Source organism: Rhineura floridana, chromosome 3 (assembly GCF_030035675.1).
Source record: "Rhineura floridana isolate rRhiFlo1 chromosome 3, rRhiFlo1.hap2, whole genome shotgun sequence".
Classification (NCBI taxonomy): domain Eukaryota; kingdom Metazoa; phylum Chordata; class Lepidosauria; order Squamata; family Rhineuridae; genus Rhineura; species Rhineura floridana.
The window spans coordinates 61,259,479-61,286,256 of NC_084482.1; the positions used below are offsets into that span (position 1 = coordinate 61,259,479).

The 26,778-nt window shown below is 43.8% G+C and overlaps 2 protein-coding genes across 11 annotated transcripts in view; one reads left to right on the forward strand and one right to left on the reverse strand.

Moving 5' to 3' along the window:
* ITGB4 (integrin subunit beta 4) overlaps nt 1-9,962 on the forward strand; it is a 99,726-nt gene extending 89,764 nt beyond the window's left edge. For all 8 annotated transcript variants that reach the window (XM_061616190.1, XM_061616187.1, XM_061616189.1 and 5 more), the window contains 5 exons: nt 2,939-3,127; nt 3,446-3,601; nt 3,854-4,018; nt 4,767-4,883; nt 7,045-9,962. In XM_061616190.1, coding sequence (XP_061472174.1) covers nt 2,939-3,127; nt 3,446-3,601; nt 3,854-4,018; nt 4,767-4,883; nt 7,045-7,190 — 773 coding nt within the window. In that variant the 3' untranslated portion in view covers nt 7,191-9,962. The remainder of the gene's footprint in view (nt 1-2,938; nt 3,128-3,445; nt 3,602-3,853; nt 4,019-4,766; nt 4,884-7,044) is intronic.
* On the reverse strand, nt 8,583-26,743 carry GALK1 (galactokinase 1). Of its 3 annotated transcripts, XR_009761312.1 has the most exons (10): nt 26,400-26,743; nt 24,965-25,154; nt 22,070-22,189; nt 21,321-21,456; nt 20,371-20,412; nt 18,643-18,824; nt 17,343-17,493; nt 15,458-15,620; nt 13,733-13,841; nt 13,078-13,166 (listed from the first exon to the last, which is right to left on the reverse strand). XR_009761312.1 is itself a non-coding variant. In XM_061616205.1 (9 exons), the coding sequence occupies exons 1-9, from the start codon at nt 26,565-26,567 to the stop codon at nt 13,092-13,094; spliced, it is 1,227 nt and encodes a 408-aa protein (XP_061472189.1). In that variant the 5' UTR covers nt 26,568-26,743; the 3' UTR covers nt 8,583-13,091. The 3 variants fall into 3 exon arrangements, 2 of the variants coding, with proteins under 2 accessions (XP_061472189.1, XP_061472190.1); XM_061616205.1 differs by lacking the exon at nt 13,733-13,841 and having other exon boundaries at nt 8,583-13,166; XM_061616206.1 differs by lacking the exons at nt 13,733-13,841; nt 20,371-20,412 and having other exon boundaries at nt 8,583-13,166; nt 26,400-26,741.
* Nucleotides 26,744-26,778: the final 35 nt, after the last annotated feature.

Below are 26,778 nucleotides of genomic sequence, written 5' to 3' on the forward strand. Positions count from 1 at the left end.
AAATACAGTTGGAGGAAATCTCTTTTGCCACCTGCTTTTGTGACATTTTTTGTATAAGCCCCCAATGTGTAGGGAGGTTTGCAGAAAAAATAGCATCTCATGAAGTCAGAATTGCATAGATTCTTTTTTTCCCAATGCCCCCACTATCTCAGGACTATTTCGAGCAAGACTGAACTACCTACCCAAACGTGACCACTGGTTATAAAATGATGTGAATCCCAAGTGAAAATATTCATGTCAGGACCAGCATCAAGGGTTGGTGTGGTTGGGCTTCTGCCAAGGGCCCACACTCCAACAAAGGGCTCCCTGAGAAGAACTTTCTAGATATCCTCCTCCTTCTTCACCATGACAACTTGTTTGCTTGTTCACCTGGCCCCTGCTGTGACCCAGACAAGTGATGGGGAGGAGGAGGAGAAGGAGACACCACCTGACTGCTTTCTTACTAGCTTTCTTCCTGACAAGCAGGTGGTAGAAATGATGAGGAAGAGGAGCAGAAGCAGTTGATGATAATTATTATTTATTATTATTATTATTTTATTCAATTTCTATACTGCCCACAGCCAAAGGCTCTCTGGGCGGTGAACAGCATAAATTTAAAATACAATATAATAAAATCACATATCAATACCACACACATAACAAAATTCCAAAGACTAAAAACATATTACATAATTGTTCTAGTATACTAAGATGTAATAAATATACTAAGAATATTAAAATATTAAAATGCCTGGGAAAAGAGGTACGTTTTAACCTGGCGCCGAAAAGAGAGCAAAGTTGGCGCCAGGCGCACCTCGTCAGAAAGACTATTCCATAGTTCGGGGGCCACCACTGAGAAGGCCCTAGATCTTGTCGTCATCCTCCGGGCCTCTTTATGAGTCGGCACCCGGAGGAGGGCCTTCGATGTTACACGCAGTGTATGGGTAGTTTCATATCGGGAGAGGCGTTCCATCAGGTATTGTGGGCCCGCGCCATATAAGGCTTTATAGGTCAAAACCAACACTTTGAATCTGGCCCTGAAACATATAGGCAGCCAGTGCAAACGGGCCAGAACAGGTGTTATATGTTCAGATCGTTTGGTCCTAGTCAACAATCGGGCCGCAGCGTTTTGCACGAGCTGCAGTTTCCGAACCGTCTTCAAAGGTAGCCCCACGTAAAGCGCATTGCAGTAGTCCAATCTTGAGGTTACCAGAGCATGGATAACTGAAGCAAGGTCATCGCTGTCCAGATAGGGACGTAGCTGAGCTACCAACCGAAGTTGATAGAACGCACTTTGTGCCACCGAGGCTACCTGGGCCTCAAGTGACAATGAAGGATCTAAAAGAACTCCCAGACTACGAACCTGCTCCTTCAGGGGGAGTGTAACCCCATCCAGAACAGGTTGAATATCCACCATCTGATCAGAGAAACCGCTCACTAACAGCATCTCAGTCTTGTCTGGATTGAGCTTCAATTTATTAGCTCTCATCCAGTCCATTATTGCGGCCAGGCAACGGTTCAGTACATTGACAGCCTCACCTGAAGAAGATGAAAAGGAGACGTAGAGCTGCGTGTCATCAGCATACTGATGACTACGCACTCCAAAACTCCTGATGACCGCCCCCAGCGGCTTCATATAGATATTAAAGAGCATGGGGGACAGAACTGACCCCTGCGGGACCCCATACTGGAGAACCCAGGGTGTCAAGCAATGCTCCCCAAGCACTACCTTCTGGAGCCGACCTACCAAGTAGGAGCGGAGCCACTGCCAAGCAGTACCTCCCACTCCCAACTCGATAAGTCGCTCCAGAAGGATACCATGGTCGATGGTATCAAAAGCAGCTGAGAGATCAAGGAGAATCAACAGGGTTACACTCCCCCCATCCCTCTCCCGACACAGGTCATCATACAGGGCGACCAAGGCTGTCTCAGTACCAAAACCGGGCCTGAAACCGGATTGAAATGGATCTAGATAATCGGTTTCATCCAAGAGTGTCTGGAGCTGGTTAGCAACCACCCGCTCTAAGACGTTGCCCAGGAATGGAACATTCGCTACCGGCCTATAGTTATTTAGGTTTTCTGGGTCCAAGGAAGACTTCTTTAGAAGTGGTCTAACAGCCGCCTCTTTCAGGCAGCTGGGGACCACTCCCTCTCGTAAAGAGGCATTAATCACTTCCCTGGCCCAGCCGGCTGTTCCATCCCTGCTAGCTTTTACCAGCCAAGAGGGGCAAGGATCCAGAGCAGAAGTGGTCGCACGCACCAGTCCAATGGTGGTATGTAGGCAGACTGAGGAAGGCAAGACTAAATATAGGGGAGAAACTCTAAAACTGCAGGTCCTGCCAATGGATTGTTAAGTGCTATATGCATTTCAGGCTGAGTGCTCTTTGTCAGGGGCAAACTGCATCAGGGTTAGCCAACGTGGTGCTCTCCCAATCTTGTTGAATAAAGCTCCCATCAGCCCCAGCCAGCATGGCCAATGAACAGGAATAAAGGGATCCAATAACATCTGGAGGGCACCTGGTTAGCTATTCCTGATCTACGTGGTCTTTCCTATATCAACCAAATAAATTACTTTTAACAGATCACTGAGGATCTATTACATGGTATTCATTTGGTTGGAAAGGGAGACCAGGTAGATTCTGCACTTAGACCAAAATGCAGAGGGTACTTCGATTCCCAAACAAACACCTGGCAGCACCTATTGTTTTGGGACAGCCCTTTGGCAGAGTAAGCATGTGTGCATTCATCCTGCATAAAGAACTTTACATGGGAGGACTCTCACAATTTTCTACACAGAAGTTACTTGTGTGTAGGAAATGCATCTTATGAGTAGCAACCCTCATTTGTGTGACCTCAGGGAGACAGCTTAGCCCACAGGAGTATCAATTTGCCATGGAAGCTGCAGTTTTGGCCACAGTGGCTTGTGAAAGTGACAGGGGTGTCTTTTCCCATTCCCTAGGAGAGATTCAGAGGCTCACAATTCCAAACCCTAATCAAAACTCGGTGGTGGTGGATGACCTACTGCCAAACCACTCCTATGTCTTCAAAGTGAAGGCCCAAAGTGATGAAGGATGGGGTCCAGAAAGAGAAGGTGTGATAACTATTGAGTCACAAGTGGATCCCCACAGCCCTCTGAGTCCTGTTCCAGGTAAGGTAGACTTCACTGTTTGTTAACCATGATAGAACAAGCTTAATCAGCTTTATGTGCTACTAGCGTACAACTGCCCCTCCAGATGTTTTGCTTCTCTGTGACATCGATTTCGAGCTATGTAGAATTGTGCTTTTTCTTCATGGAAATGATGTATTGTGGTATTCCACTTCATGAGAATTTAAGACATCATTTTTTAAAATTTAGGGCATAAATCAAATTTTAAATTCCACAAACGTCAGTCCTTGCAGCTAGTTCACTTTGTTTTCTTCTTTGGAACACTGACCTTTTGTCTTCTTTGGAACATGGACTTTATAGGTTCACCATTTACCTTGAGCACTCCTAGCGCCCCAGGGCCTCTGGTGTTCACAGCCCTGAGTCCAGACTCTCTTCAGCTGAGCTGGGAGAGACCCCGCCAACCCAACGGGTTGATTCTAGGCTACATGGTCACCTGTGAGACACTGCATGGTGGAGGTATGTGAAAGTTCTGATTTTAAAAACTGCAGTTCATTTGTGGAATTCCCAATGCAAGCATGCATGCACACACACATGCAGCATTTCCTGAGTCAGAGGTATGTGCATCAGACTTCTGCAGGTGCACATGAGCCACTGAATTAATGTTTCTGACATCACACACACACACACAGAGTAAAATAGATAGGTGTCTGATTGAGCTTTGTTACTTATTCTTTAGGTACTACCTGTTCTTTATTTCTGTTCACATAGGGGAGCCCAGGAATATCTATGTAGAGGGTGACAACCCAGAGACCACCCTGACAGTGCCCTACCTGAGTGAAAATGTTCCATATAAGTTCAAAGTTCAAGCAAAGACCACCCAAGGCTTCGGGCCTGAAAGAGAAGGCATTATCACTATTGAATCTCAAGATGGAGGTACAGTACATCTTTTCCACTGAAAAAGTTATAATGAGTACTTCTTTGTACTGCATCTGAGCATGGATAAATTGCTGCTGTCTTGAAAGAAATAGGTAGGAGCTAACATTCCTGCATATACCATGTTGAACAAGACATCAGGGGTTCTGCTGAGGACCTCTATATAGCTTATTGCACAGAATACAGCTAGAGGAGGGAGGCATGAGCAATAAATTTGGTGAATTTTCTGCACCCTGTGTGTGTATTGTGCAGTGTGATGTGTACTGCAGTGCCAGTGTGGTACAGCGGTGAGAGTGTCAGACTAGCAGATGGGAGACTAGGGTTCAAATCCCTACTTGGCCGTGAGGAACACAAAGTGATTTCGGCCAACCAGTGTCTCTCAGTTTAACCTACCTCACAGGGTTGTTGTGTGGATAAAATGAGGTGGTGATGGGGAAAGAACCATGTATGTCATTGTGAGCTCCTTGGAGGAAAAGTGGGATATAAATGGAAAAACAAACAGATTTGTGTGTAGAGTGGGGTACATTTCTAAATTGTTGTGACATTAAGGGTATCTTTTCATCTCCCACATGAATATCCTATAATGTGAACTTAAGAAGTCTTATAATTTCCTTTTTGGTTTGTCAAGTGGTTGATGCAGGAAACATGATATATGGATCAGTCTTTCCTGTGCCTTGCATTTGAAAAGGAATTCTCTTTTATTAGCCAGATTTATAAAGTAAATTAATCTTCCCTATTTCTGGTTCAGGTTCTTTCTCTCAGTTTGGAACACAGCAATTCACCAGAGAGGAGGTCTACAATCTCCCCACAGAATATAGCACCCAAACCAGCATCACTCACTCCCCACTGGATCCTTTATACGCAGGTAGGAAAGAAACACTGGAAATAGGGCTGGCTTGGCTCTCAGTGAGTTCTGTGGGATAAAATGAGTGGACTACAATCTTAGATCCATTTGAGAGGAGGCAACACCTGAACTGGAAAGGGCTGCAGTTCAGTGACAGAGCATCTCCTTTGCATGGAAGTTCCCTGATTCAGTCCCTGGCATCTCCAAGTAGGGCTGGGAAAGACACCTGCCTGAAAGCCTGGTGGGTTGCCAGCCAGTCAGTATAGACGATACTGACCTGGATGGACAGGTCCGGCACCAGCACATGGCCAGGTTAGGCTATGGCTGAGGGCCCCTAAGAGGACCCTCCTTTGAGTGGTAGGGTGGAGCCTGCTCCATGTGACCCAGCACACTGCCTTGGATTGCAGAGCGGGAGCTCCCAGGCACACACACACACCCATACAGGCAGTGTGGGGTTAAATAAGCCCGCCTGCCTCACCAACCTGTTGTGTTAGCACATCAGTGCGTGTGCATGCCTGTCATCACCCAAGATGGCGGCAGGGCCCTCCCTAAAGGGTTGATGCCCCCACTGCCATCTTGGGTGATGGCACGTGTGCGTGCACAGCAGATGGGGCATGCATACTAATGCCAGAGGTAGGTAGGTGACGTGGGTGGGCGGGCCTATATAAGACCTATGCCACCTGAATCAGGAGGGGGTATTTGGGCGAACGGTGCTGTGGGCGAGGCAGGCTGGTGCCAGCCCTGTAGATAGACCAATGGTCTGACTCAGTGTAAGGCAGTTGCCAATGTTCCTATCTCACCTGAGACACTGGGGGCACGTACGCACTGCGTGATAATGTGCATTCAGTGCTTCATGCAAGCGCCTTTTTGAGTTGCTGTACACATGATATTCCCATGTTGCCCCTGTCCCACACTGTTTGTCAATCTAAAGTGCATTCTGCTGGAACAGTTATAATCCATTTTGTGGTGAGAATGCACTTAAGTGCTTGAGTACACAGAGAGCACTTTCAGGCAGACCTATAGACATTTCAAAGCTGTGCCACTCCCCCTCACCATGTCTGACTTTTCTATGAATGAAACTGGCAAAATAGGAAGCAGTACAGCAACTTAGCTACCTCTGCATACCATGATACGACTGTATATCAGTATATCAACACACCAGTTACCATCCCCTCTCTTTTTACAGACAAATAAATTTAAAAAAGGTCTGTGGAAGCACTAATTGAGGGGAGGGGAGTTTGAAAGCACACCTACCTGTGTGTACAGACAGCACGGACAGTAGCTGCTGCTTTAGGTGACCTTATTGTATGAAGGTGTTTACAATTACAAACTGCTATGTACAAAAGCACACTGAAAAAATGACCTGTGCGTTTCAAAGGCTACATGTGTACACATCTTTGGAACACAAGTGGTCCTCTCCATCCCTCCCCAGATACTGCTGTGTACCATAAGAACACTGTTTTCTCTCTGAAAAGTGAATTGGAAGAAGGGCAGGAATATCCCTATATAACTTAATTGAATGCTATTCTCCTTGGTTGTATGGAATGCACTCCTGTCAGTTATAAGTGTATGCATAGTAGTAGTTCTTTCTAAATTAAGCCCTTTAGGAGCACCTCCTTCTGTTTGTCTTTGTTCATGTGAGTGCAACCAGGATCACTTTCTCAGTACAAAAGTGGTTGAATGGGTGCTTGTCTGAAATCAATTATATTTTAACCTCATTCAGTTCTGACAACAGTACCAGCCTTTATGTGGTAGTTGGAACCAGCTCTACCATTAGGCAGAGTGAGGCAGGATCCTTAAGTGGCAGATGTCAGTGGGCGGCAGCAGCCGTCCTTCCCAATTCCCTTGAGTCCCCTAAGCTAGTCTTCTCTGCATCTCCTAAGCTAGTCTGCTGCCCTCAGCCACGGTGGAAGTTATTGTCCCATCACTAGTACTGAAGCAAGATTCAACTGCCCAGCCAGTCGGATTCTGTATGGGAGGCGTGCCATTTTGTCCTTCACGTCAGTCTGCCCTGGTCTTCTGGCCCCAAACACACACACATCATTGTTATGAGTCAGTTCTGCACCGAGTCCTGCATCTCATTGGATTTTGTCTCTATGCACACATGTATGGGCATGTATGCACATATTAACACAAACACAGGTGCTGCTAACACAATCTCTGCTTTGTCTCCTTGTTGCAGATGGTATGCTGATGACCACTCAGCGAGTGGAGAGTGGCAGCACCCTCACCAAACAGGTCACCAAAGAATATGTCACCAGAACCATGATGTCTAACAGCAGTGGGACATTCTCCAGACAGACAGAGAGGCAATTCTATGAAGCTTGAGTCAGATAGGAAGCTGCTAAAGGGACACTTGGATTTCAATAAGTGGTGATCTCAAGTAGGCCTGTTCTATGGTCAACTCCCACACTGAGGTTCGTGGTGCCTACTGCATTGCACCAGCACTAAAAGCACTGGACTTTGCTTTGAAATACCACAGGGTCGAGGCTATACGCATCTGGGGTGGTACCCTAGGACATTACAAAGAGAATTTTTAGCAAGATGCTTGGCTGTGAAGGGCTATTGGTTAGTTCCATTGGAGTCGAGCACCTGACTCTTTCGTGCTTTACTTGGCTGCTATTCAGTATCATCTGGAAGTTTAACTACACAGGACTTTGTTTTTTTAAATTCCCACTTCTCACCAGATCTTTTTCACTTTTGCTACTTGTTTTATTTTGATCCATTCCCATGCTAGTCTCCTCCCTGTCAAACATTTCTAATATCAACAAATGGCATCTGCTATGCTCCAGTAGAAAAACAACAAATGTTGTAATTTTGTCCTTTTTATAAGTATACCCCTTGAAATGCAGGAGAGGAGTGTTATCCTGATTGTTACTACACTGGTGTGTAAAATCCACTGCTGGTCAAGTGTGGTGCTGAAGTAGTTCATGAACTTGCATAGCACCACCCACAATGCATTGTTCCTTATAATATTATGCTATGTTTCTTAAAATATCATCTGTATGCATAACATGTATTTTGTTTTACAGAATCCTTTATCCCAGAAGTAACAAGGAGCCAACATTCTGGCACTAAGCCTCAGCTCCCTACCATAGAATACATATTTGGCATGGCATTATTATAAATGAGTGCCTTTGCTAGAGGAATCCCCTGGAATGAAGTAATTTCATTTTGAATAACCAAAATCAACATTCGAGTTCTACCTGTGGCTCTCCTTCTCCTCTTCTTCCCATGGTGGCTCATTGGCCTGTATCAGCATCCCATGTTGATTTACATCATTGGGTCTTATCAGTCTCCAGGTGTAGCAAAGTCATCATTTCAGGCTGTCCTTCCTGCCTCTTCACCAGTGGCAGCTTAGTTTAATTGCCTGTGAACTATATCTTCCAGAACCTGTATAACACAGCTCTACCTTTCATTCAGTCACATTGCATTGATACTGTAGTCAACTTCACTACAGTATCCACAAGGCAGTGCCACTGTGAGGATCCTCCCACTTCTTTTTGCTGCATGTGTAGATGCAGCCTGATATGTAGAAGCAGTGGCTTGTCCAAAATTACCTGAGGATACAAAGTAGCAGGGTTGGGGTATGGCTATCAAGAGGAAACTAAAGGCAGAATTAAGGTAGGAATTGAATACACGGAATTCTGACTAGAGACTGAAGCTGTCCAACCACATGCCCTTGTTACACTCAGTTCTCAGTATGTGAATCACTTCTTAGAAGGGAAAAAGTCTTTTGCTTGTTTGCATCTCTTTATTTATGTATATGCACATTTAAGAAAGACAACTAGAACAATCTCTGAAACAGTCTTTTGGACCAACACTTTACTCCTCACTAAAAGGCAATTGAAAGCCAGAGAGAATTGACTGAAGCAGACAAGTAAATTGATCCCTGTTAGGGCACTGATTTATCACACTGTGTGTGTTTAGTAGCATTGGAAGAATTTTAATTTAAGGCCATTATTTCCCATCTTGCATGGTTGCCCCCATAATGCAAAGGTTTTCAAGCCATGTTCCAGGGCACCCTCAGAATTTTATCAGGAATTCTTCAATGAAAAGACCAGGCATTTCCCTAAAAGGCAACTCACCCACTAGTGACAATCTTCTCGCAAGGTAACAGCAAGTCAGCCTCGGCAGTCCCTCCACATGAGCTGAACATGCACCCTACCTGCAACATGCCCCAGAAATATTTGCAATGCATTGGGGTTCTGTGGCAGATGTCAGCTGCTTCCTCAGCAGGCAAGTTAATGTGGAAAATTCGCTGAAGGCAGAAAGTTTGAAAACCATTGGTTATGGAAATCAACACAGCTGGAACAATTCAGACCCTATAGCTCTTGCCCTTCAATTCTCTTTTGACCAGCTTTGCCCTAGGATCCTGGATCATGTGCACTACCAACAGAGGATCAACTATGAATATTTTTGTCTTAGTTAAAACTGGGGGAAACTCAAAAGAATTAAGGACTGCTGTGGCATAATTTTAGAAGCTCAGGTAGTTGGTGCCTTTCCTTTCTCCACACTATACAGTCAGGTTCCTTGAAATCCAATTTTGGATTTTTCTACCAACCCCTTCACAGCAACAGGGTGAATTATCTAAAGCTCCCTGGACCTTCTTACCCAAAAGGGATGATTTCTTCATGGGATACCATAGAACTCAGCCAATAAAATAAGTTATTTCAAGGCTTCTTTGTATTCTGCTCAGAACAGTTGTGTTATTGGAAACAGCTATGCTATGTGTCTCTAGATCTTACATGACATCCTTTTTGTGAAGTCACGTTCCCCCTAGTCACAAGCCCTTGTTACTTATTACAGTGCTTTTTACTGAAGGAGCATCACAGGCTTTAATCTTAACCAAAGAGCCCATTAAAGGTGTCTAACAGGCCAGATTTCAGCAGCAGAGTGGTTCTAACACAAGTTTAAAAAGGGATTGCATGTTTTCAATCACATAATAGAGGAACCACAATAGAATGTAAGTTACATTTTGTAGCCTATTATGGCATGCAGAGGTTGGTGGCCTTCAATACGTCTGTGATGTTTTGACAGCTGGCATTCTGGACCAGATGGCTTTCTATTGCACTTAATAAACATTTTTCTCTATGATCACAGCAGGCTTTTTATTTCCAAATGTATTTGATGTGAAAAAGGCTGACAGCTGTGGATGTTAATGAGGGAGTAGGGCTGCAATCGTATATAAAGTCAGGCAAGCCTAAAGCGCATCGATTTCCATGGCTGTAGGCACGTCTAACTACATAGGATCAAGCTGAAGTAGCAAAATAACGGATAAAATTCAAGCACAGGTTTTAAAAGCTGAAAGGATCCAAGAATGGAAGACTGGGGCCAAAGGGCACAAATTTCAAAGATAGTTTTATCACAGCCTATAAAACCTGAGGCCCCTGGAAAAGGCCACATTTTTGCTTCAAGATCGCCCCAGTTTTGAAATTGGAGTGCATATTATAGATTTTATTATATAATTCTGGCAGTCCAGCCTGCCCATCCTTGATGTGAAGTTCGGATGCAGCTTTAATGGCAGTGGAGGTTTGGGGAATAGTAAGAGGTAATGCTGCTGGCAGGAGAGGAAGTGGCCATAGATACTGTGGTATTGGTACAGCTCTTTCCAGTCCTAGAGACAGCTAAGACAGTTACTGGGCTGTAGCCCTGCTGGACAGCTGAAGCATGCTGGATGACAGGACTCGACAATTATTTGTTGGAATTCGCCAACACAAAACCCATGTAAGAGCAGTGTAAGAATGCACCAAGATATATTTACTTAGGGCCAAACTACACAGTACCTTAAATATACTTTTTAGAAGTGTGATTAGGCTGGCCACTTTTATTTTGAAAGGAAAGCAGGAAATGAGCCTCAATCAACACCACATTCCCATCTGAACCAGGAGTTTGTGCCAATTTCCCTGGTGAAACTTATGCTCCTGGCTGCTACTTGCCCTCAAAGGTGGCTGCTTTTCTTTCAAAAGGGCCATCTTAAGCACACTTTGCAGCCTTTAGGTCTTCAGCTGTTGAGATAAGATAGAAACTTAATGTTTAGTACCTGATGTTAAATAATTGACTTAGGAAACAACCAAATACAGTACCCAATTTTCCTGGAAGTAAGCCCAACTTAACTCAATGGGGCTTTCTTCTGAGTAGACATGCAGAGGATTGCACAGTTCATTTGCAATAATTAAGGTGGTTCATCCTTGTAGTAAAGGCACAGGTGTCTTCTCCCCTCTTCAAGAAAAGCCACAATCATTGTGGACTCCTATCATTCAGAGCAAGATCCTCACTCCCTGTTACATTTGGAATAGGAATGCCACTGAAAATAGACCTCCCACGGCAAATCACCACACTTCCTATAGTGAGTGTCTGGCAGCACTAGCTATATGAATTCCGCCTGTTAAATTGTGAATTTACCTGTCCCTACCAGCAGCAGCTAATGACATGGAAGGGAAGTGGAGAACACAAGAGAATGGTCCTGTATGGCTGTATCCAATGGGGTCTATATATACGCAGAATAGACTTCCACTCACACAAACAGCTCTTTTCCTCTCCCCTATACCTTCCAAATCTGCTCTGAATGGTTGAGGGTCCCTCCAGGATAGATTTTTGGGGCATCAGGAAGGAGAGGAAGTTAAAGCCCTGTTGCACAAGCAAAAGTCAGCTCACACACTAGATAATATTAAATTTATTATATTACATTTATATCCCACCTTTCCTTCAAGGAGCTCAAGGTGGCATAGAGACATGGTTCACCCTCTCTCAATTTTATCCTCACAATAAGCCTGTGAGATAAGTTACGCTGAGAGACAGTGACTGGCTCAAGTTCACCATAAGCTTCATGGCTGAGCAAGGATTTGAACCCTGCTCTCTCAGGTCCTAGTACAACATTCTAACCACACCACATCCGTCTTTTGCCCAGGGTGACACACACACGTCTGTCCAGGTGTTCAGGTAGGAAGATGGATAACTTTGGCACAGGGAGACTGTTTCCAGGAATATCTCAATGGCAAATGTTGCTTTAAAGTCTTTCTAGGAGAGCTACTTAATTTCGATCAGGACTAGCAATGGGAAATTGTATAGGCAGAGCCCATTTCAGTTTCCTATAGCATATGAAGTTCTGCCTCTGCTTGAAAATGTCACATGGAAAAGCAGGGCCGGCTCCAGGCATGCAGGGGCCCTTGGACATCGGCTTGCCCTGGCCCCCCAGTGGGTGGGTGGGTGTGCGTGCACGCACGGCCCCCCCGTACAGCCCCCCATGGCCCCTCTACCTATCTAGTCTTTACCATTGCCCTTAATGAAGATGGCGGCTGCGGTTTCCCTAAGGGGAATGAAGCCTCCGCCGCCATCTTTGTTGATGGCACATGTGCGTGCTACGTGTGCACATCTCTGCCATCAACTAAGATGGTGGCAGCAGCTTCAGTACCTTAGGGAAGCTGCAGCCACCATCTTCATTAAGGGCAATGCTAAAAAGCTGGCTGACAGGTAAGTGGGGGGCATGGGGGGGTGCAGATTGTGGAAGGGGAGGGGAGGACCCCTCAGGGGCTCCTGTAGCTCCGGGGCCCTTGGGCCAGTGCCCAACCTGGCCGCCCTTTAGAACCGGCCCTGTGGAAAAGTCACTTCAGGCCTACATATTCTGTGCTGAAGGAACCACATCTTACAGCAGCACAGTAAGTGAAAGACTCTTGCTCTCAAAGCCCCTTTCTACATTACTTCAGCTATAGTCCAGAGAGGAAGCCTGACAATGAGGTTTTTTTTAAAAAAGATCTTACCTGGGAAATTCAGGTAATCTTGATATTTGCTTTTAGGTCAGGAACCAGAAGTAGAAAGCTGATGTCTGTAAACAAGTGTCATATATGCCTTATCCTTAACTCTTTCCCAATGTTACTCCACTTTCCTAGTCTTGCTTAAAACAACACAACAGAACCGGCTTGCTCTGGCATCACATGAGGAAAAGATCCTCTACCACAAACTGTAACATAAAACAGGCAGGAAAAAAAGGCATCTACTGGATGGAGCTGAAGTATGTGGTAGAAAGGTTCTACATGTAAAAAAGTGATTTTAAAAAATTAACAATTATGAAAGAATTCAAGTCATTTCCCTTTGGATCAGAAATTGGAGTCTTTGATTGGTGCAGTCCCAAGTGCATGGATCAGGGAAGCTGGCGCAGACTTTTGTGATTCTCCTAATCCCTGAAAACAGAGCAACAAAAAAACTTCTGCCAAGGAGGGGAAAGTTATTTCAAGGCAGACGGTGTACTTTGGCTCCATCAGAAGGCTGTGTCAAATAGAAGGTAGCTGTCCTGCTGTATTTTTCCTAGTTGATAAAAACAAAATAAGTCAGTATTTGCAAGAGTATGGAATATGTTAGAACAAAAAGTCGCCAAGGGCAGATGGCCATAAGACTTGGGACTGTATAACAATTCAAATCCACAGTTCCTTTTGATACTACACCATTGGATAGCAATTACAAAGGACTAAACTAGATGGGTCATCTGCAGTTGTATATGTTTGGTCACAGAACTGCCCCTATACAAAGAAAGAGGAGGATACGACGGAGGCCCAACTTGGACAACAAAAAAGATGGGCAGGAAATGGGTGGTTATTTACTCTTACTGAGTAAGTATTGCCCAGCCAGGGATGGTGGAACATACTTTGCTGCTTGAAAAAGGACAAAATTGTGCCTTCTATGCCACATACAGAATCTGATCAAAGTAGCAGCTGAATTTGACTTCAGCACTACTGAAGGGACCACATCTGAGCACAGCAAGCTAACTTGGGGTCTAGAGGGCAGGCCATGAGGCACAGATTGCTCTGGGTGATATTCTGTGCTAGTCCTATTCTGAGTAGACCCATTGAAGTTAACAGACATTAGAAACTTACGTTCAGGTCCAGGTTATCTGAAGGACTGTATCTTCCCGTATGAGTCTGTTCGAGCCCCGAGATCATCAGGAAGGCCCTTCTCTTGGTCTTGCTACCCTCACAGGCACATCTAGTGAGAACATGGGAAAGAGCCTTCTTGGTGGCTGCCCCCAGGCTGTGTAACTCCCTTCCTAGGGAGGTTAGACTGGCTGCCTCCCTGCTGTCCTTCCATCAGCGAGTGAAGACTTTTCTGTCGCTACAGGCATTTGGGAACTGACTGCAAGGGCTATTAAATAGGTTGCTGTATTTACTGATTTGTATTTCGTGGTTTTTTTAAATCACTATGTTTTAAATGGTTTTAATTTTATAGCTAGTTTAATTACATTTTAATTATAACTTCTGTATGTTTTATTTATATGTTTTTAACTGTATTTGTTTTAATTTTTGTAAGCCGCCTTGAGTCCCAGTTCTGGGAAAAAGGCAGGATATAAACAAATAAAACAATAAATTTCAATGGGTCTACTCTGAGTAGGACTTAGTTGACTACAACCCAATGTCTCCCAGTACCCCACCATTAGCCCCCAGCATCCCCATCACATTGGCACTACCCACCATCACATTCACCCTTCCCTTTTAAAAATAAATTATTTGCACATCTTTTTTGCTGTTACAGGCACATGTGCACACAAGCTACCCTTTATTTGGTGCAGTTTTTGTCTTTAAGCACATGCAGCTGGCTGCAGCACCACTATTTTTACTAAATGTGGACTACTAAGATATCCTATGGGTATCTTAGGGACCCTCAACCCTTATATCCCAGCTCAATCACTGAGAACATCTGCAGAAGTGGCTCTGATCATCCCCTGAGTCTGTGAGGCTCATTTAACTTTGACATGAAATCGAGCCTTCAGTGTCATCTGCCCAGTTCTCTGGAATGATCTGCCAACAGAGGTTCAGCAGGCACCTTCTGTTTTAACTTTTAAATGCCTGCTGAAAACCTTTCTATTCCACCAGGCTTATGCAGGCAATTAAGAAGACACTTTTTTGCAACAGTTGACCGGTTTTTATTTTGTGGTTGTTTGTTTTAACTTCTTGCAAAGCCACTTTGATGGTTTTAACGAAATAGTGGTATGCAAATATATTTATAAATAAAATAAATACAAAACTAAAAAATAGAAGCTTCTCTCTCTCATTACAGTTAGAGCCAGAAGTTATGCTTAACAGTGGAACTGGCACAATGGCAAGGGTAGCCTACAATCCAACTCAGAGCTGCTCCTAGGTCAGATTAATGACAGACAAAATAGAGATGAGGCTTAAACACACGACAGGCATTAGGAAGTGCCCATCTGTATCTTGTAAATAAGGGCAGGGCAGAAGGAAAATTGGGACCCATTGGTAGATCTCTGGATAATGTGTAGAACATTAGCAGGAGCTTCTGGTGCCAGACTGTTTACCAATAGCAACAACAACAAAAATCCCCTCCCCCAAATTAGCCTGCTGAATTGTTTCAAGGAAAAAGAGTGGATTTTTTCACTGAACATCATACTGATATTAAAAATAAATTTCTGGACAGATCATGCATTCAGAGGCCCCCTGTTCCTTAATTCTAAGCATACATCAATCCCACTGAGCCAGTGTTTTGCATCCCCAGCTAGAAAAACCAGGGTTCTAGCAGATCCCATAAGCCTGAAGTCTGCCCAATCTATTATGATAGCATGCTCACACATAGGTGTGTCTGTCACATACCTCAATATGTCTCCGAACTTTCTCAGCTGCCCCAGATTCAAGCAGAGTAACAGTGCAACCTCCGAACCCCCCACCGGTCATCCTGCTACCATAAACCCCAGGGATCTCCAAAGCAGCAGACACCAGCTCATCTAATTCTGGACAGCTGACTTCATAGTCATCCCTAAAGAGAAAAACAGTGAGACTCCCTGGATGTGGAGACTATTATTGCCAAACGAAAGTGAGGGATGATAAATTTCAACAAACAGATGGAATAAAAGCCAACCATGGGGAATTATAACATATCATAATCAAAATATGTGAGCAATGTGATGCTATGACAGAAGCCAAATCCCATTTTGAGATGCATTAACAAGCAAGAAATGAAAAGGCAATATTATTAAATTGGGTTCTGCTATGTGTCCAATTTGATTATTACATTTTTTATTGTTGAAATTTTATTATAAAAATCATATAAAATTATTATGTGTAGTACCCTAAAACACCGATGAGCACATAATCATTCACATTTACAGACAATGGCCCTAGAAGTAGGTTAGACTAGGGGCTTATCCAGATGATTGCTCTCCTATTAGTGCTATAGTTAGGTTGGCCATAATATGACAACAGTGGTGGATTGTCTTGTATGTACATTCAAAAGTTAGGAAAAGAATAGTCGTCTTGTTTGCGACTCTTTTTTTAGAAACACCCCCCCCCCAAGTTACACAGGAGACTCGAGTTCTAGTGTGTGGTGAGGGGATAACTTCCTTCAAAGAAAAAAGGGGAGGATTTAAAAAGAGGAAAATGTTCATTGCTTGGGGGAAGGGGTAGCCCTACTGATGCCTGTCACTTTATTTTAAAGGGAAAAAGTGTACCCAAAGTTGGAACCTGAGTGGACATCAGGGGGCAGCATTCTCCCAAATAAATACAGAAGCAATAAAAATACAATTCACCCTTTAAAAATGGTTGAAAACAGCAAGTTGGACAGAAAATTAAGTTGTTCATCTTCAGTGGTGTCACAGGCACTGTTCAATAGGTGTTTGTTAATACTTGCACTATCATATTCAAGACAGCTTTCCAAATCAGAGCCCTTTTCCCCATGTTATGTTGCTACAAGCCTGGGTTTGCCACAAAGTGTATAACTGTCTACAGGTTATGGCTACACCTTGCTCTAGATATGACACGTGTCTGTCATATTAATGTTGTATTTATTTAGTTTTGGAGTACATTGAAAACTTCTTAGGTGTACCCTTAAACAAGATATTGTTATGAAGCAACAATGCAATGCAGTTTACAAACAGGTAAAATGCAATATTCTCCAAACAAAGATGAACAACTTAAGAAACAACAGACGGATCCCGAGTCAGTTGTCTGGAATGCTCTTCAGAAACAGCAGTGTTCCCAAGGTCCATCATGGCTCAGCAGGGAATTGAAAATGGGTTTCACAACACTACAGTTATTATGTGGAGTTGCAGAATTAGCACTGCTTCGCTCATGATATGATGCAATTCATACACAGAAGCCACTTCCATATTGGATTAAATCTACACCCATTGAAATCACTGTGTGCGCTCGGCATGCATGTGCTACAAACATTTATGGCTTTTGTAGCATGTATGCATAGAACCAAAATTGCACGAACGTAGGAGTATCATACAGGACAGACCTACATGCCGAAATCTAGAATGGTGTGTGAAATGGCCCTTAGATTCTGTAATATTTTATTCATGAAAAACATAGGAAAAAAATAAAAAAATAAGAACAGCCCTGTTGGATCAGGCCAAAAGCCCATCTAGTCTATCACTCTGTTCTCACAGTGGCCAACTAGATGCTTGGGAAACCCACAAGCAGAACCTGAGTGCAACGGAAAAAAATCCTTTGTGTATTCTTTTGGATGGCAGCCTACCGCAAGGAGTTGTGACTCTCCACCATCAGTTGTCCAAATATCTTGTAGTCCTTGGACTGCAGTGCCTCAGCAGCTCTAGCAGTGCGTTCAATTTCCCCAATGACATGCTTGGCTCGCCTGTACACCTCCTCACTCAGCAGGGCCTTTGAAGCTACCAATAAATAAATAAAAATGCTATGTTCAGGTAGGGGAATTATCCCCAAGCAAAGTGCCAAGTTTCAAACGATATCCTTCAGCAGCAGCAGCTTGGAAATCAACACCATTATCTAAAAAAGCTGTTTTGCCTCTTCCCACATTGGCTTTGCTAAACCGTTGGGATGGGCAAAACAAAAATCTTAAATAAAAAAAAGGAGCTGATGGGTTTCAGGTTGATGGCAGTGAGGCTCGTAACTGCGCATTCCTGGAAATCCTGTAAAAGGCAGCAATAGATGAGGTGTGATAAACTGTTCTTCACAGACACTGCATGCAACAAAACACAAAAGATCCATCTACATAGGGAGGAAACCAAGTGAGACATTTTCTGTGCTGAATTGATAGATTTTATTAACTATGTAAACGGCAAAGACACTGGAGGCATTCAAGAGGCAGCTGGACAGTCATCTGTCGGAAATGCTTTGATGTGGATTTCTGCACTGAGCAGGGGGTTGGACTTGATGGCCTTATAGGCCCCTTCCAACTCTACTATTCTATGATTCTATGACATGGGCAGATCAGCCCAGACAAAATATTTGGGTTTGTAGAACACTTGAAAGCCCCCCCCCTTTCCCCCCCCTTAGATTGAGCATCTTTTGGTATTTAAAGAAAGTTACGCAATTGTCTTACATGTACAATTATTCTATCATTCCAATTTCAGTTACGGTGAGATTTATGGAAATTTCTCCTATCTCCTCAATCTGTCTTTTTAATAAAAAAGCAGCAGAGTGAAAAATCCAATGAAGTCATTGTGAGAATGGGACATCTGCACGTTGGCAGAACTTCCCCTTCCTCCTCTCCTCTGTCCAAATCTGCTCCAGAGGGTTGGGGGAACCTTCAGAGAAGATTTTGAGGGACTGCAGGGGAGGGCAGGGAGGGAAGTTCTGTTGTGCAAGCAAAAACTGTTCCGCTTTTGCAATGACTTTGTTGGAGACAAGTCATACATTCTGGCACCTTCTGCATATTCTCAAGAACCCACCAAGATCACTGGCCCTCTGTTGTCCCCCTTTGTTCAGCAATAGATTTAATATTTCCAAACATTTTAGAGGCAGGAAGCCATTATCCCACCCTCTCCTCCCCACACTCTTCTTTTTTGAACAATGCTTACCCTCCAAGTCTGCCATATTGGCTTCTCTCAGGCTTGCTTTGCCAAGCACCTTCGCTGCCTCCTCACACTGGCGCCGACGTGTGGGGTACTCGCTGCCCGTCAAGATGTGCCGCACATTGGAGTTGGTGATGAGAACAACTACATTTGGGTCACTCAAAGGTACCAGGTGGGTCTCCAGTGACCTGGAAATCAGAGGACACAACAAGGTCAAAGATATGGTGCTTTTAAAACCTGCATTCTGCATTTTAAAGTGTGTGTGCGTGCGTGCGTGCGTGCGTGCGAGAAAGAGAATGTTTTAACAGCTTACAGCGTTCTAAGAGAATACTTTCCTCCTTTAACTCTTCTTCTCACAGGAACGCTTTAGGTTACGAACATTTAAGGGTAGAGGCCTCTTGACAGTGGAGCATCTCTTTTTCTGAATGTTTTGGGCCTAAACTAGGCGAGACAGCAAAAAATCCATGACTGGATCTCTCATCCCTTTAAATTTAGCAAATAGCCATTTTGGAGGTGATCCCATTCAGATCAGGACCATGGTCCTAGCATTGTTTTCCTAATTAAACCCCCACCCCCAGCTAACATGTACAGCTGTACACTTTAAGTTTCTTCTAATGGGGGCAAACAGCCGCTTTGGGCAAGTTGGGTCAATTGTCATCAGGAAAACAATGTTAGGGAAAGACTTCAATGCTACAGCTCCAGTCCAAACTGGGAGGCCCCACCCTATCAATGATACTTGCTAAAATGTAAAGAGATGGGGAATCTCATCACAGAACTCAGCCATCTCATTTAGTTAGGGCTTTTAACGAGTAAATTGTCCATTTACAGAGGAATACCAGTGAAGAGTGCAGCTGGAGGACCTGAGAATCCAGGAAATGGGTTGGCAAGAACCAAGAGCAATGTTAAGGGAAGCAGGGATGGCCCAAGGCAATTTGCTTCCCAAGGTGGAGCAGCAAGTGCACCCCCCCACACACACACACACGTGTCAGGGTGCCTAAGCACAGTACCAAAGACTTGGGGGAGGATCATAGCTCAGCTGCAGAGCATCTGCTTTGCATGCAGAAGGTCCCAGGGTCAATCCCCGGCATCTCCAGGTACGGCTAGGAGAGACCCCTGTCTGAAACCCTGGAGAGACACAGACAGTCACTGTAGACAATATTCAGCTAGATAGACCCCAGATTCTGTATTAGGCCACATTCATACCTTACATTTATTCCACACCTTACATTTATTACATTTATTTTACATTTGTATATTTGTTTTTAATGTTTTTAGTTACTGTAAACCGCCCAGAGAGCTTCGCCTATGCGGTGGTATACAAATACAAATACAAAAAATATATACATTCCATTTTAAACAGTCATGGCTTCCTCATAGAATCCTGGGAACTGCAATTTGTTAAGGGTGCTTAGGTTTGTTAGGAGACACCCCCCCATGTTCCCCTCACAGATCTACAATTCTCAGAATGGTTTAATAGTCAGTCCCTCTTCCCAGAGAACTCTGGGAATTGTAGTTCTATGACAGGAATAGGAGTCTCCTATCAACTCTAAGGACTCATCACAAACTACACTTCCATTCTTTGGGAGGTCATGACTGTTTAAAGTGGAATAAATGTAAGGTGTGAATGTGGCCTTAGGCAGCTTCTGACATTCCTATGACCAGTCCAATTATCTTGGCATCTAAGGTAGAAATTCCCACAAACCACCTCAAAATCAAAATCCCAAAATCACTGGCCTGAGCAACCGCTTCACAGTAGGACCAGCCCTGAAGGGAATCCTGAAAAAATACACAGAAGATAAGCTGGACAGCTGGACAAAATGAATTTGGCAAATGAGATGAGCTGCTTTGGAATGCAAGCAAAAATCTGGTGGCCCAGCTGGGAGCAGGTAAGGTCCACTACTTCTCTCTTATCTGCCCTTCTATAGTCTTGGAGAGACACCATGACAAAAGACAGAGACATTTAGACTAAATAGTACTAAGAAATTATACCTTAACTCCAGAAGCATAGGGAACACACTTTCCAGACTCCTATACCATTCTTGCTAATTTGTTTCCTTCATTAGGGTCAAAAAGAACACTCTACTTGTGTGTTTAAATCGGTGTATATCCTGCAACTGGGATGCATTAGGGATAAAAGGAGCTGAGGGGACTGCGACACCTCCTAATCATCTCTGTGTTGTGGCTGTGGGAATGGGGAGAGGAGAGAGTGTTAAATTTGTCCTGCAACTCTAGATTTCAACACAAAAATTTACGCATTTTCCATAAGCAAAAAATGCCATATCTGTGGCAAGAATTATGGGAACTAAACCAAATAGCAGAGATACATTCAACTTTCCTTATACTGCCCGAATGCATCATCTGAAATTCTGCAGAATTTGTAGTTGTTTATGACAGGACCTTGTGGAGGGCAAAAGGGAAAAACTGGTCATAACTTATAAGGACAGAGGCGTAAAAGGAAGCATTCATATATTTCTGATTTCCATCAAACTCCCTATAAGTCTCTAGCAGTTACTCTCCACAAAATTACCTTCTTTAGAGACACAAAAGCGCTCGCTAGAACCTTGATCTCCACACACACGCACCCCACACATGCATAGTGCAGTGCAATTCTAAACCTATGGTAATGATTAGAGAACCATGGATGAAAGAAGCTACAGGAGAACTGTCTGTTGCAATGTCCTGACCTGCAGTCTATTAGCAAGGCATGGCCCTCCTTCCCCATCACAGAGATGAATTGGTCCATGATACCACAAGGCATCATTGCAAAGGTGTGCTCCGCTTTCTGGCATACTAATGCCTTAGTTACTGGATCCCCGTCATCTGTGTTGGGGGGAAAAAAAGGAGAGACATTCACAGGCAATTAGTATTTCCACGCAATGGATAGAGGGCAGAATTTTTGCATTATGTCAGGGCTAGACAACTTGCGGCCCTCCAGATGCTGTTGGATTACAAGTCCCATTATTCTTTTAGCCATCCCAGCTGGGACTGATGGGAGTCTAATAACATCTAGAGGACCACAGGTTCCCTGTCCCTGCACTATACGTAACTTCCAGAACTGGATGAAGAACAAAAATGAGACCCTAACTGGATTAAACCCAAGGTCCATCTCATTTCCCATTCTCTACCCAACAGTGATCAGAGAGATGCATGGAAGAATGAACACAGGTCAGACCGTCTGTCCATCTAGCCCAGTATTACAGACTTCAATATCCTGGAGGGCTGCCAGTCAAACAGAGAAAGATCTTTCCCAGCTACCTAATCCTTTTACACTGGAAATGCCAAGGACTGGACCTGGGACCTTTTGCATGCTAAGCAACTATTCTTCCACTGAGCTATGACCCTCTCAGTTCCACTTAGCTAATGTGGTAGGTAGTAATGAGTCTCAGGTTTTTTTTTACAAAAGTTCCACACTAAAACCAATTTTGATTCTTACCTGGACGCAGTTGTTGCAGGAAAGTGTATGTAGCCACTTCCAAGGAAGCTGAACTTGAGAGACCACCACCAAGTGGAACGTTACTGGCTATGACTGCACTGAAACCTGGGAGAGGGCCGGCTATAGGGGGAACAGCACAGGAACAGAGAGAGAACAAAGTGTGTTAAAACAAGATAGCAGGCAAACTGGGGCACAAATATTTTAAAGGTCCCTAAAAGAGGGAAGTATGCTCAATTTGCAGTAGATACTCAAATTACAGCAGTGAGGGGCATGCTTTGCACAACTGAACATCAGTGGGACTGAGCAGGTGACTCCTTTTTAAAGGACTTGCTCTGTCTGCCTGTGCAAAATGTAGTCACTTAGAAGTGTATGATTCAGGCCCTATCTGCACCTGACATTTAAAGCACTATTATATCACCTTAACTGTCATGGGTCCCCCATAGAATCCTGGGAACTGTAATCTCTTAAGGGTGCTTGGAGTTGTTAGGAGACCCCCCTGTTCCCCTCACAGAGCTACAATTCCCAGAGTGGTTTAACAATCAATTCCTCTTCCCTGGGAACTGTAGCTCTGTGAGGGGAACAGGGGTCCCCTAACAACTCTGATCCCTTTGCAAACTACAGTTCCCAGGATTCTTTGAGGGAAGCCATGACTGTTTAAAGTAGTATAATAGAGGTTTAAATGTACAGTGTAGATGAGGCCTCAGTGTCAGTGAGAAATCCTGCATGCCACCAGGTCCATTTTCAAAAGCTTCAACATAGATATATTCCTAGCATCACTGAATGGACACATCCTGATGGTTGCATCTTACTGCATATATGAAGACAGGGGTGGGCAGACTTCAGGCTTGTGAAATCTATTTTGCTTTTTTCTGGAACCCTAAGGTCCACCAACCACAGCTAAGTGCAACATAGTGTCTTAGGCAGGTGGACGTGGACTATGAATTAAGGACCAGAATGCCTTGGAGCACATGCTAAGACCAGGAATTTATCATCAGCACTAGAATCAAGCTCACACATCCTTTCACACAAAAACAACCAATTTGGTAAAGGGAAGCTTTTTAGCTGTTGCTGTTATATAAGACCATTGGAAGTCAGAAGTCCTTGCTGATCTACTGCAAATCACCCAGAGATTTACCAATAGATCGTGAACTACCTTCTGCCTACCCCTGACTTAAGAGGCCCTGAAAATGCAACTCATTAGATTGCCACAGTAAATAAAGCCACCAGAATTGTGTATGTCTTAAAAGAAGATCAGAACAAAAATCATACTCCTATGGCCATATGTGGATCATCTTTTCTTTTTCAGGTTTGCCAAATAATAGATTCAGATGCACCAATCAGTCTATAATCTCCTATAATTAGAAATATAGGAAATCAGAGTAAACATATTGTTATGGGATTGAGGGATGAGATAGATTATTTCTTTGTGTCCCCTTCAAGCCTGTGATCTTCTATCTGAAGTTGGGATATGCAAGCAAGAAACCTGCTCTACTGGTCAGACTAGTCTCCTTTGTTAATCTAATAGAGTGACCAGGTGAGTTAATGGGTCTATCAAGTGCCCATTAACAGGTGAGCAGATTTTGGGCAGAAAGATCCTGCTGTTACTGGAACTCTTTTCAGGAGAGAGGAAAATGGAAATGAACTGCCTTCAAGTCGATTCTGACTTATGGCAACCTTATGAATAGGGTTTTCATGGTACACAGTATTCAGAGGTGGTTTACCATTGCCGTCCTCTGAGGCTGAGAGGCAGTGACTGGTACAAGGTCACCCACTGAGCTTCGTGGCTGTGTGGGGATTCGAACCCTAGTCTCCCAGGTCATAGTCCAACACTCTAACAGAGGATACTAACTCCAGCCTAGACCTTTCTGAACCAAGAACTCCTGATGCAATACAGGAAAGTAGTATTATGCAAGAAATATTCTGTCAATACAGCTAAGTAATCCTGAGGAGGAGAGAATGGGCATGGGGCATGGATTATTGGTGTTTATTAGATAGTTTATTATTTTTCTCATTTCCCCACATCAGTTTAGTTTGGATTCCAAAATCTGAAGCATACAGAGGGTTTAAACTAGAGCCATCTATGAACAAGTGGCTAATTTCTTTCCTTTTGAGTGATCTGTTTAGAACATCATGGCAACTATTGCTTTATTTACCACTTGTCTTGCATTAGTTTAAGGCTGCAATCCTATATGCACTTACGTTGGAGTAACGCCCATTGACATTAGTGGGACTTACTTCTCAGTAGGCACACACAGGTTTTCAAACATGCTTTTATCTGACATTTCTCTAAATGACAGTGAAGTCTGCCCAGTGCCATAGATTTATGCTCATATTATGTAAGAGCAGCATGTGAGCTGTCCTGTATTTTGCAATTTTGAAAATTGATGTTATGAAAATTTTGTAATTCTTGTTTTGATTTAGAAGGAACCTTAGGAATGTTCTTGCATGACTAAAAGGCAAGCTAGAAACACCCTAAATAAATAAAACACTTATAAAATAAAATGAATTTACAAAAGATTATTCAATAATAAATACTTTGTCACATCCTAAGGTATCACTAGATACACATTTTCTGCAGAAGGGTCTTAGCAATAATGGCAAACTTGTCTTCTTACTGTATCTAATGGTGTGTACAAACAAACAAAATTTTGGAGGAACTGGATTTTAGTGACACTCGTATGCCACCATTAACATATTAAGACAGAGTGGTCCAAAGTTGACCATCCCCCTTCATTCTCTTCATCACTGACTCATCTACCATTTTACAAAGGTTTTTTTTGGGGGGGGGAATGGAGGGAGAAGGTTCTGTTCCTCTCCAACAAGTGGTGGTATTGTGAGCCTTCTTCATCCCAAAGAATGCAGTAATCTCAATCCCTAGCTGAGCCTAGATCTTACCCTCATAATGCTGGATAACGCCCTTCACATAGTTTGCCCAGCGAGGTTCTCCTGGCTCCAAGGCACCACCTTCCATCGGGACTGGAAACTCCACCCTTTTAGGCTCTTCAGTTTCCTCTGCAGTTGTGACTATGGATATGATTCTGTCTTCCCTTGGGCTCCCAACCACCACAGTTCCCATTTGCAAGGCCTGAAGGAAGAGATAAATGACTGAATCCCTCATTATACACAAAGAAACAAGGGTTATGCAAGACATCCTCCAAATGGCATTTTCCAATATGGTTGGAAATGAGCAGAGATAAGAGGGAATGTGGAGATGGAAGAACAGGAATAGGCGTAGAGATCTTAGAAAAGAGAAAAGTTTCTGCTGCCACAAATTTAGTCAATAAGAATATTTAAGGTTCATACTTACTTCACAGCAAGATTATAGCATTCTGCTGTGACCACTTAGTACCTGAGGCCATTAAGGTTGTTGTGTGGCCTCACCTGCAGCCACATCTGAAGACCAGTTTGAGAACCACTGTACAAAATCATGCTTCCCCAACTGACACATAATGGAATGCTGACTCCAAAGGGCTTTGCAGCAGGGTGTGCAATACAAGCCTAAATGACTTGCAATGCAACCTGAGTATCTGTTCACTTATGACTTCCTTGGTGGTGGTCAAGGAGCAAAAATCACAGACAAGGACCCATCTTTCAACAAATGTAGTTTTGCCTGTTATTTAACATTAATTTAACTTAGGCATCAAAGCTACATGTCACAGTTTACATGACCACCTACATTCTAATGAGGGAGTGCTTCCTAAGAACCACATAGAGGTGTAAACAGTATTTAAGAGGAAAAGACAGCCTTAGGAGAGCCCCATCGCTCACCAGACTTTCCTGTCATGCGAAATCTCTGGGGACACTTCCCCACACAGTAATGAACGTTTTGCAACGGAAAGGCATTCAAGGTCAGCCCTTCAGACATTAGGTTGCCTTGGAATGAAAGCCCAAGCGGCATAAAAAACTGAAGAAACAGGTACTCTTAATATTTTTCTGCTTAGTGGCAGAATTTGTGTGGATTTGGCAGTGACTCCAGAGTCATCACTCTGTACAAATCGGATAGTGGTTAATTTTTATCGGATGAAATCATTAACATTGGGAGGGATTGTGTTGTGAACCTCTGCACCCCGGGCCAAGAATGGCACCTACTGCAACAGACAAAATACTCCAATGATTGCCTTCAGCGACTACCGCCGTCCGGGCGGCCGACATAACCTTCCTCAATCCTCTGGCCAGGAAAGGCTGTTGCATTGTTAGTCATACAAGGCGGTTCAATTAGTTTCCTTCACTTCCACGGAACTGACTAGAGAAAGACGGGATTTGTAGGGGGATTCCAATAAGGCTTCAAGAAGAATAGTTGGGCAACGTTTCGTATGCCACTCCCTCTTACCATAGGCAGCACAAACCCCTGGTTGTAATCTGTGTGCTCTCCGATCAAGTTCACCCTTCCTGGCGCCGACACCGCGATCTTGGGATCCACTCCTCCAAAAATCCTTTTGTATACCCCCCGGGTTGCCGCCAGCAGCGATACCAGGTCGGATTCACTTGTCCTCTCCATGATCTCGATCTGCGGCAGCAGGGGCCAAATTCCAATGCCTCTCAGAGCAAAAGATCGGGAGAAAGCGGGTCTCTCCTCCCCCTACACAGTGAACAAGAGCAAACCTTGCAACATTGCACAATAAAACATCCGCGTTGTGGTGACAAACTCCTCCTTCCCATGTGTTTCTTTCCAGCTTCTTCCTGTCTCTGGAAAATGGAGCCGATGCTCC

Coding starts and splice junctions, on each gene's coding strand:
- GALK1 (XM_061616205.1), bottom strand. CDS start 26,567: ATGGAGAGGACAAGTGAATCCGACCTGGTATCGCTGCTGGCGGCAACC. Junction 22,190..24,964: donor CGTTATCCAGCATTATGAGG/GTAAGATCTAGG, acceptor TTCCCCCTATAG/CCGGCCCTCTCCCAGGTTTC. Junction 18,825..20,370: donor ACTGTGAAGCGGTTGCTCAG/GCCAGTGATTTT, acceptor TCTGATTTCCAG/GTCACTGGAGACCCACCTGG.